General features: G+C 36.5%; 1 protein-coding gene across 1 annotated transcript; it reads left to right on the top strand.

Annotated features, from left to right (window-relative positions):
* The first annotated feature begins 1,230 nt into the window (after positions 1–1,230).
* On the top strand, positions 1,231–11,373 carry TCAF2 (TRPM8 channel associated factor 2). Its single transcript, XM_072401991.1, has 8 exons — positions 1,231–1,439; positions 3,153–3,774; positions 4,360–5,312; positions 5,396–5,490; positions 6,334–6,547; positions 7,281–7,520; positions 7,884–8,221; positions 9,420–11,373. The coding sequence occupies exons 2-8, from the start codon at positions 3,158–3,160 to the stop codon at positions 9,669–9,671; spliced, it is 2,709 nt and encodes a 902-aa protein (XP_072258092.1). The 5' UTR covers positions 1,231–1,439; positions 3,153–3,157; the 3' UTR covers positions 9,672–11,373.
* The last annotated feature ends 573 nt before the right edge of the window (positions 11,374–11,946 follow it).

The following is an 11,946-nucleotide window of genomic DNA, read 5'->3' as shown; positions in this document are numbered from 1 at the left end:
AATACAGGGTAAAACAAGACATCAGTACAAACCAAATTATACACATTTCCACTATATAGGGGACACAGAACCCCCATTCTATGTATTATCACCTCTGAACTCTCTAGCTTTAGTTTATTCCAGGGGTTTGCGTTAGCTGACTTTATGGAAATCTGAACTTTGAATGGAAGATATGCTTTCCTGCCAGCATCAACTATCTAAACAAAATTAGCAACAAAAACTGAAAAAAATAAAGACGTAAGATACAAAGATAAAAAAAAAGCTCCTGGGAGACATTGGCGGTGTCACTTTGCCTCACTCCTGCCTCCTGGCATATAGCCTCCTGGCATAGCTGGGCATTGAGAATCCAATTGGAATATTCCCCCATTCATTGCAGAAGCATATTATGGTGGGATTATGAGTGCCTGGGATTCACTAGAGAGGTGCTGTGACATCACCCAGCTCTACCTATAAGTATCTAAAACTGGGATATATTTCAGGCTTTTTTTAGTTAGCTATATGTGCAGATAATTTTGCATAGGCTGTGGGTAAGGGGCTTTCATACCACAGTGCCAAATATTTGGCTTTATATCTAGAATTGCACTGATTCATAAATTATATTATGTTTTTTGACATCTTCACTAATCAAAAACCCTGTAAAACCCTGCACATCAAAGTGACTTTCAGACAATCATTGCCAATGACTTAGCTAATTCTTAAACCTTTTGATAATAAATTTATTGTAGCCACAGTCATTGAGAATGAAAAACCAAAGTACATTTCTTCATATTTTCTATTTTTTTCTATTTAAGTAAAAAGAACTATAAACCTTTTAATATAGCCATGCTATAGGCCTTATATTTCACTACTAGCATTATGAGGAATTGTAAAACATGAGAAAATATTTTGCAGCCTGTGACTCATTATAATAACAGGCCCATTTAATTACATCCAGTTATTGCTCACAGTCTTATAATAACCTATGAGTTTGCAGATATATTAACCCAACAGCAAGTCTGTACAATGGGTGTAGCTGCCCCTTGTGGCCATCCAGCAAAGTGCAGCCCTCCCAAGAATAAACTAATGGTAACTTGTTGCAGATCACGCAGCACATTGACAATGGCGACCTCTAGTGGTCATGTATAAGATATTCAGCTTAGAAGCAGTACACTACAGTGGTCATTTCATTTACAGTAAAGCACTGTGCAGGGGAAAGCGAGCTAAATCATTTCCTGATTTACAGTGACGTGTCTGCCTGAGTCCACACACACGTTCTCCTTGTTTAGCTCCTCTGTCCTGCTCCTGATCCTTTATTCCCTGTGCTGATTGTTTGTTCTACGTTTGCTGCATTGGCCCCACCTAAAGTATGAGTTGTGTGTCTGGCATGTTCTCATTGTAAGTATCAGACAGGACAGAGTTTGTTAGCTCAGTGGGTGTCATCTCTCCTGCTCCTTTCACAGGTATGTATGTCTGCTTTTTATTACTTTATTTCTAAATTCCATGTCTGATCAGTAGATCAATGTTGCTGAGTTAGATATATATATATATATATATATATATATATATATATATATATATATTTATATATTTATTTATACATATTTATATTTATATATTGGTATGTCAAGGCACTTGTACATATATACATGATGTATTGCAGCAGATATATGTTATCATTTACATCCTGGGAGAACACATCACCCCAGAAAATCCCCCCCAAAAAAATACATGAATGCTTTAAAAATGTTTAAAACAGATTAGGATGTTTGTAAATCATAAAAGTGTCTTGTAGGTCTTGTACTTTATTGTCTATTAGAAAATGTGTTTTTACTAAAATATTTCGTAAGTTTTGTTTTAATTTCTGAAATTAATTAACGCTAAACTCCGGTCTTTTTTGTTTTCTTTGGGATGGAGAGTAGTTAAAATATCGGTTGTGAGGGTACTTCTGGGGTACATTTCTTTCACTTTCACTCCCTGTGACTGCTACACAAGAAATAGGGGTGTGGTGGTCACAGGGACGTCACCTGTATAGGGACACATACAGCAATGACATTTGGTTAATAGTGAACTAATATTTACAGTACAATCCAAATATGTACACTAGGAAATAGTTATTTTGGCTTATCTGCTCTGATGACATCTATCTAGTAGGTTATTTGTCCTTCGCATTGCAGAAACAGGTAGGGAAAAATAGGGACATGATAGGGCCATGAAAAGGGGCATGGCAAAAATTAGGAAAAAACATGAATTAATAAAATTAAAAACTTGACTGGATTCTAAACAATTTTTTATGCTACCCAAAACTAAAAGGAAAGTTTTGGCTGTAGATAAACGTGTACTTTTACTTTTAAAACTTGTACCTTTAGGCTCTTTCTTAAATCATGAACTCTGCACATCATTATTGCTCTGCACTGCTTTTTAGTGGTAGGTGAAAGTTCAGCAAGGTTCAATTTGTCCCATATATATATATATATATATATATATATATATATATATATACCTTTATACCCATTGAATTATTCTACATTGTTACATTAGAATTATTTGTAAGGGTGGAACCTGGATATGGCAACATCAAGTAATGTAACAGTTCTAGGCCAACTAAGTTTAGGTGCTGGAGGAAGGGCATCATTATAACTTTTTAAAGCTGAATAAGTCAACATCCAGTATACGGCTCTGTACAAACAGTTCATGCACTCACTTATAAACGTTTGCTGTAGGAGTGAGTTGACATGGATTGACCTGTGTAGAATAGTCCACATTCACCACCATGCTAAAATTACCCTACAACCACAACTCTTAACCTTCAATTCCTAAATCCTAATTTTACCATGGCTTTTAACTCCTAACCTTTATGAACCTGTGATTTGGCCTTTATCTTAATTCCACCAAGTGGCTTGCACTTTATGAACCTTCAGGAAGACAAATGACAAATCCTCCACATGCAATTTACTCATCTATTTATTAAATACCAGAGAACATCAATATCAGCAAATCATATTATCATGAGTATAAAATAGACTGATACAAACCAGTGTTTAAATAAATTTACATAATAATAAACATTATATATTTTTGGGTCGTTGATTGCTTTTTGACATTTTGGGCCTTTAATTGTTTTTTGACAAATGAAACTTACAACTATTTCATTTCTCCCATATCTTTGTTTCTAGGAAATATGACAGCCAACGAAGACTACAGATCACTTGTTAAAGGTCTATGTAGCCTGGAATTCTCAGGAGACAGCATACCATGCCAACTTCTTCTGACTGGGGACACGGCCTTCCCGCTGCTGGTGACTACAGCACAGCATGTCCTCCTGGCCGCCTCTAAGTATGGGAAGGGTAAAATAGTAGTCATGAGCCACGAGTCCTATTTAAACCAACCACAATTTATGGAGTTCCTGAAGAATGCTATTTCCTGGCTCAAACCATCTTCAGAAGCACTAATTGGTGTGAACAGCAGACTAGATCACCTGGCGCAGACTCTTTCTTGCTCTGGACACAGGGTAGAAAAGGTGTCTGGTCTGAAGAAAGACCTGGGGGTGTTCTGTACTATTGGATATGATGACAGCCAGGCACAGGATATTGTCCAATTCCTGAGGGAAGGTGGAGGGGTGCTTGTAGGAGCTCAAGCCTGGCACTGGTCTCATTGTCATAAACAGGAAAACGTTCTGTGTAATTTTCCTGGGAACAAAATAACATCGGTTGCTGGAATATATTTTACTGACCAGTACGGAGAGAAGGGGAACTTCTGTGTGAGTGAGAACATACCATGGAGCCCAATGTATAAAGAGTGAGTACACCTAAGACCTGTTTATAGTGATAGAACTGTAGTAAGAAAGAAACTGTTGTCTGTAGTTTTATACATATAATATTACAGATATATTACATAGTGTTTATATATAATTCTGGGGCACACACTACTGATCTTCTTTAGTAAGCTCACCCTCTGTAGAACGATGTGCCCGTTGCTTCATGTTTGCCATGGCTGCCTATTGGCTTCATTCTGGCTTTGTAAACAATCAGAATTAGTTAATATGATTAAATTATTAATATGCTTACAATTCATTTTTATTATTGTACTGTTAACAATTCTAACAATTCTTAAGGGTCTATTAAGGGGGCATTCTTTGGTAAAAAATGTGTAAATAATTGGCAAAAGTTGTGCAGAATAATACTAAACATTAAAACATAAACCTCTTAGGTTTTTCATATATAAAGATATCAAGACTACTTTGTGTATTTGTCAGTTGTGCAGTATATCAATACTTGCCCAGCTTCAATCATGCGTGCTTTCCTTTTGTTAAAAGCTTATGATCACTGTTAGTTTCATATTGAATGCAAAACTAATGGCTGTGTTTGATTTTATTTTGTACAGTGTGAACTTTTCAGCAGATCTGAAGCATCTCATGCAAGGCATTAGTAACTTGGACATAAGTGGACAAAGTGTGCCCTCAGAACTTCTTCTCCATGGGCCTCTAACATTTCCAATTGGGCTCAGCAACAATAATCAGTGCTTTTTTGGTGCAGCTTACTATGGCAGAGGTCGTGTTGTTGTAGGAACACATGAAGGCTACCTCTTCAAGCCTGAGCTAAAGACCTTCATTCTTAATGCTATTTCTTGGCTGGATAATGGCAAAAATGGAAAGATTGGTGTTAAACAACTGGGAAATTTGCTCAGTGTGTTACAGAAAGAAGGTCTACCTTGTGTGGCTTCTGACTTGATTCCTAATCTCAGTGTGTATTGCTGCAACTCTTACAGTGACGCAGAAGCTGAAAAGATCCAACAATTTGTGGCAGAAGGAGGAGGCCTGCTTATTGCTGGTCATGCCTGGTACTGGTCTTACTCCAACCCAAATGTGCTTTCTCAGTACCCAGGAAATAAAATCCTCAACAAGTTCGGAATTAGTATTTTAGGAGGGACAGTTAAGCAAGGGGTTTATAAGGCTCTGGACCCCAAAGCAATTGATAGTACATACCACTTCCCCAGGGCAGTCTGCCAGCTGCTGGGGGACTTGAAGTGTGGAGTAGAGCTGAAACCACCTCTCAGCACTTGGTTGGGTAGACTCAGACAAGATGTCTCTACTTACATGAAGCTTCCAGCCAGCCCTCTCACCTCATCACTGCAGGAAGAACTGGTACATCTAGTACAAGGGTGTCATCTACCCAATGTCAGTAAACAGTGCCCTGTGCAAAGCTGCTCTAAAGAGGCTTTTATCATGTGTTTGGCTCAAGATATCAGCTGCCTTGATTGTCATGACCATGGAGAAGATCACACTGATTTATTAAACCAGCACCCTGTCACAGTTCAGATTGATGCTACAAATCCAGGTAGAGCATGGGAAGTGATCATGTTAGATTTTTAATACAAATACCATTTTTTGGTACATTAACAATTACCGTATTATTTTTAGGTGACGATGCATGGAGAAGTACTGGACTCTTTTTGTCCCCTGGAAAAACTGCAATACTAATGTTTCCAGCTTCCACTGCTGGGAAAGGTCTCCAGGTATTTTCTAAATGCTATTAGTTGCTATAAGTTGCCAAAAATAGGTTAATGTGATTTTGCTGTCCTATTGGTTCTTTTTACAAAACCTAGTTATTATTCAACAATTGGGGTGCTTTACCAAAGGATTTATGGGGTTAGGATACTTAACTCTTTTAGTATATCAGCCAGTATTTGGAGACATCTTGCAAGGCTACATAGCTTGGCTCAGTACTCACTGAGAATCACTGAGCAAAATAAATTTAAAGCTCAACTAAAACCAAAATTGACAAAGCCAAAGCATATTTATTGGTATAAATTATTATTACCGTTGGAACTGAACTCTACAAATTCCAAAACCCATGATGTAGCTGTTTTTGGCTGAAGCTGTGCACCCATACACACAGACCTGACCTCTAATGCCTTTCAGTTAACAGGTTGTGGTCAGGGTATTGATCACCCCCTTCTTCTTGTGAACCATTCCTACTACTAAGTCCTGCCTTCTATGTAGACACGGGGTGTCCACTGTAATGCAGAGATGCTGGGAAATGTAGTCTTTGTCATCTACATCTACAAAGGTATAGTTTTTCCTATGTTTGGTGTCACTGATCACACCAGATTGACCTACCCACCATTTGAATCCAGAAATGACAGGGAATAGCTGTAGTGCAGTGTGCAAGCCTAAGTGGCCCAAAATGCAGGTATTCTTCCCACCACTTTCATAAACTGTTTGTATTACCTTATTAACCATATTGCTATTGTAAGTTAAGTTCAATTTTTGGTTTTAATAGGCTTTGGTATATTATTATACTTTAAATTACTCTCATATACACATTTAATTTACTTGTTTCTTTTACAATTTTTCAGGTCCAAGTTGGTTGCCACTCAGATAATTTGAGTAATGCAAAGGAGTTTTGTCGTGCTCCAGTGGTTATAAAAAAGAAAGATGTTTGTGGAGAACAAATGAAAATATCATGTATATGGGGAGGTCTTCTGTATATCATTGTTAAAGCAAAAAGCCAGTTGGGTCTGATTCCAGTTAAAGTGTACGGAGCAGAACCTGCACCAACATTCATTAAGGGTAAGTATGGGAGATAGGAATATACATAAAGGTCTGCCTTTTGTGTGTAATAAGTGTATTTGGGCTGTTAAATGTATACTTTAAGACAGGGATATAGATTTGTGTTTAATACAATGAAATAGTTTTGAATTTGTTGCAGTGATTTTGAAAATATAAAGCTCAAGAGTGGAGAATATCAGATATATAGCTTATTTAAAGTCATAACTCGTTAAAGTGGATCATCACATTTTTAACACTATATAAAAGGGTGTTTCTCCTTTTTAATTGGAAAAAAGTGTTTTTTAAAATGTTTTGGTAATACCCCCCTTCCCTCTTTGCTGCCACTGCATTAAAGACTGAGGGGCAAACCAGCAGCCTCCTGGGATACTTACCTTACATATCTCAGGAGGCTGCTCAGTCAGCACATGGCTGAATTTGTGTCATCAGGGGCTTTACTATAATGAAAAAAAAGTGCTCAATCTCACATATTGGACTCGCTAGGCTCAGTTTGTAGACGGATCGTGGGCTTGTCATTGGTAAGGTAAGTTATATATATATTTTTTTCATTGAAGTCCTGCTTTAATTAATTAGAAAGGCTATGTTGTGTTTTAAAAGATTATAAAGGAGATAAAAAAGGAAGGGCTCATCTGTTAGTGGACTCTTTCCTAACACTACTTGTGAATGGAGTGAATTGTTAATCTGATAGTTTGTCAATTAATATTAATAAAATATGTTCTTTTGAATTCCAAATAAGGTCAGACTAGTCTCTCCTCATGGCAGCAAACAATTCGTAACTATCCAGCTCCTTGGGCTGAACTTATCACAGAAAACATCATCCTTACTGTGCCTTCTGAAGCCATCCGCTCACTAGAAGATCCAGAAGCTCTGATGTCTCTGTGGGACACGGTCATGGCAGCCATTGCTGATCTTGCAGCGATTCCTAAGAAATTTCCCCGTCCAGAAAGGATTGTGACAGATGTGCAGATCTCATGTGGTAAGGTATACCAGACTAGAACAGACACAATTTTTCATGTATGCATTACAACTGAATGTACAATATACTTAAAAAACATTTTTACAAACCTAACCCTAACATACCTCCCTATACTAAACTGTTACTTTATTCTTGTTTTTGTTGCTTATGTTATTGGTTCCTCTAAATGACTCTTGGAAATGATTTCTCCTTCCTGGTATGGTGGTTACAGTACATGAGAAGACAATAATGGGCTCTGGATGTTGCATAGGCTTTTTAAATGCTATAGGTCTGAACTGATGACATATTTATTCTAGGTGTGTTTTTTGTATATTGCCTAAAAACACACCTTGTAATGTCAATCTGTAAAATCTTGTTTCTAAGGTTGGATGCATTCTGGATACCCAATAATGTGCCATCTGCAGTCAGCTACAGAATTCACCAATGTTGAGCATATAAAGAAAAATGGTTTCTGGGGGCCTATACATGAACTTGGCCACAATGAGCAGAGAGGCAATTGGGAATTTCCACCTCACACCACAGAAGCAACATGTAACCTCTGGTCCGTATACGTACATGAAACTGTCTTGAATATTCCAAGGAATCAAGCGCATCCTGCATTGAAGCCAAAAGACAGAGAAACTCGAATCCAGCAATATTTAAAGAATGGAGCCAAACTAGAAGACTGGAATGTGTGGACCGCTCTGGAGACCTACCTTCAGGTATTGTACACCTGATAAACCCAATATCTTCCAATGAAAAAAGCCCAGTTTTCAGCTTGTAAGATGTACGGGTTAGTTTATAGAAGGCCAAAAGTCAGATTCACTTATTATTCACTATGCATTTGCTGAGAGTTTTCAACTTGATTTAAAAAAAAAACATACCTAATCCTTTAAAGAAGATTTGGGATTAATTCTTATTGCTTTCATGTTAAGTAACATTTGCCGTATTTATTACAATTCAAATGTGACCTTTTAGCAGTAATTCACACTTTACAATTTCTACACATCTTAACAATTACACTTTCACAAATCTGCAGCAACTTCCAGTGGAAACTGGACCTAATAATTAATACTTCCTGGAAATGATGGGTGAATGTATGTAGACAATTGTGTGTGTTTTACCTGGCTTTATAAATACTCATAAGTGGGGGTATAATTACACATGGCCTGAGCATTTAAAGGAAAGGTGAACTTTATTTACAATCCTGTAATCCAGCTATAATTGAAAAAGGAGACATAATGACTATAATGGAGTTTTATATTTCAGAATTCTATGTTTAATTCATCACAACAACCTCCCTATTGAGTTTCTTCCAAGCCAGGGCCCCCTTGGTCAAGGTGACATAACTAGCAAACTATTGAGGCACTCACAGGACTTCAAGTGTAGTGCTATCATAGAAAAGTCCATATTTTTATGAGGTTTGTTCAGGCATTGCCTTAAGTTTTGTTTCTAAAATTAGAACAATGATTCTCATAACCTTTAATAAAACAGAAAACCCTGCTTGTCTGAGCTTTAACTAAACAGATTGTAACTGTCTCTGTATTGAGTTCACTTTATTCATCTTTCTGCACTTTGACCCCTAGTGAAAACTACTCATTGGTATTATAGATAACCCAGAGAGCTTCAACATGTTCAGGCAACACGAATGCGGTCCACTATTTCATCCCATCTAAATAATTACTAACATTTTATCTGATGTTTATCTGTGTTAATGGGTAAATAAGTCTGTAAGTTGGGTCCATATAGATTTAATACATCACACACTAGTTGTTTTGTGTTCAAATCATCATTCAAGAGAAAATTAAATGATATGTAAGTGACTGCTTTCTAGAAAAACATGATGCGTGGCTATAATATGTACACCATTTATGATAAATTGCTTTTCTTAACAAGCTAACTTTTTTTTATTACTTTTAGTTACAGGAAGGCTTTGGATGGGATCCCTTTAAACATCTGTTTGCAGAATACCAGACACTATCAAATGCCGGTAAAAGCAATAAAGATAAAATGAATCTCTGGGCAGAGAAATTCTCTCAAGCTGTTAATAGGAACTTGATTCCATTCTTCAAGTCCTGGGGGTGGCCCATTGAAGAGACAACCAGTCAAAAGTTATCTGCTTTGCCTGTATGGGAGGATGATCCAATGAAGAAATATCCCAGTAATCCGTAGGAAAATTAGAGCGTGCACAGTGTAAGGAGTGGAAATTTGACCCCTCAGATATTATTCTACTTGAAAAACTAAATGGCTATTTTATATCAACTTTTTTAGACTTTTTTTGCATTTGTAAAAAAAGGAATGGGTAAAGTTTATGATTCTCATGTAAAACTCAGCGGAGATTTTAACTTGACTACATTTAGTATTCTATTACACAGACATCTGTTTTCAGTTTCACAGTTATTCACAGTTTATGGGTTTTCACAAGAAGGTTTCAAAAGGAGTCACTGCCTGCATTTATTGTTCTACTCCAACTAGTTTCCATAACAGGGTCACAGGTCCAGCAGGTTGACTGCAGAGATTAGAGAGATTTCAACACTAGCAGCATCAACTTGTCTTGCTGGTTTGACCACATAACTGTGGGAAAGATTTAGTAAATGTGGCTACTGTTTAAAGAGCTGAGCTGCATGCGCTTGTTTTCTTAAAGCAGAGCTAAATGTTAAAAATTATCATCAGACGGGTCCATTAAGGCAGTAGGGTCAGGTGATGCTCCTTAAGTAATATAAACTTACCTGCTTGATCAAATTTTTTAATTTTCACACAGCTGTCCTGGCTCCAAAGCGGGCATCACCTTCTTCCTTTCCCTACTTTTCCAGATCTTCAGCAATATTGTTGATTGGCCAGGTTGGGATGTCGGGATACCTGGAATATCCTGACATCCTGCACTGACTCACACATGCACAACTCAACACAAGTGAATTAAGAAAAGAAAAGAACGGCCAGAAAAGTCTGATTTATTGTAAGAGACAGGCAAGCACCTAAATAGCTCTACTCATCTGACAGAATAGAAAAGTAGAAAAAAAATAAGGATGCCCTACATTGATCCACTATTTTGCACACTAATACTCTGACTAATATGCTTTTATTTCTTTCAATTAAGAATTAATGATGTTTGATTCTGCTGTCTGTATTTTGTACACTTATACTTTGATATGTTTTTATTTCTTTTAATGATGAATTATTGATGCTTGATTGGCTGTCTGTATTTTGCACACTAATACAGTGACTGCCATGGCAGTGGACAAGCTGCCATCCTATAAAAGTATGTACTAAAACACAGGCATATTAATTTATGTCCCCTGTGGTTACCTGCAACTATTTATGTGTTTAATGTTAGAAAGACTACTGTATATCATATGGGTAATTATATGTAATGATCAAACTAGAGAATTAACCAACATTTGTAGAACATTTGCACAAATTTATTAGAGCTGATGCCCTTGCATTATTTATCTAAAACATTGTAAAATCTTTAGCTCCCCTTTAAATTTGTACGTAAGTTGTAGGTAACAGAGTTTTTACATTTTGCCATTGTGGCAATATCAAAATCTAACTATTTCTTTTTTGAAGTAAAAAGAAAAGTTTAGCGGTCAGACAGTAACTGTAGTTATTTAAAAGAGCTAGAAAGACTCCCAACATTTGAAGTTCTGTACATAGGTACATACTTGGCATATAGCTTCATACTTCTTCTACACCAGGAAATCACTTGAACAAATAGTTGGTTTGAATTTATTAGATTTCTGCTATAAACAATTTGCTCAGTGCAGTAATTTACTAGGATTTTGTTCTGACTTAGTATAGAACAGATTTTTAACTTAAAAACGTATTCCAAAATAAGTATGGATTAATAAAGAACAATTAAAACTGATTTTTCCATTATTGATGCGTTAAGATTATTTTGTAAAAAAAAATGAGAAAGCTAAAATGGATAGGATGGCAACAGTTGAACTTGTTGAATGTAAGTAGGGATCATTAGAAAAAAATATCAAGGAAAAGAGAGGAAAGAGAAGTAGGTATGTCTCTGCTGGATGAAAAAATGGCTTCACATCATGTCAGATATCCAGGACCACTCATATGCCGAAGAGCTCAAAACAACCAAAGGTCCTACCACTTTTTTAAAGGGAGTCTGTAATTGAGTCTATAAAGCATGCAAGTACAAAAACAATGTAATAATGTAGAAAAAAACACATCGACAGAAAATGAAAAAATTATTGAACAGTTATTTCCAACCCTTTCCAGTTTTTTCAGCTGTAGACATGTATATGGAAGAAATAGAGAGAATCAAAAGATAAATAAGATAAAGAAATGAGGACAAGGGAGAAAGAGAAAAAAGGGGTTTGGAGTTGGGGAGGTTAAGGGCAAGGAGCTGAACTCTGCAAATCAGAAATCATTACAAGTCATAAGGTCTGAATATTCTGTAGAGAAAACAATTATTGATAAATAGAACCAC

Source organism: Pyxicephalus adspersus, chromosome 2, assembly GCF_032062135.1.
Source record: "Pyxicephalus adspersus chromosome 2, UCB_Pads_2.0, whole genome shotgun sequence".
Taxonomy (NCBI): domain Eukaryota; kingdom Metazoa; phylum Chordata; class Amphibia; order Anura; family Pyxicephalidae; genus Pyxicephalus; species Pyxicephalus adspersus.
This window is presented reverse-complemented; position numbering and strand designations above follow the sequence as displayed.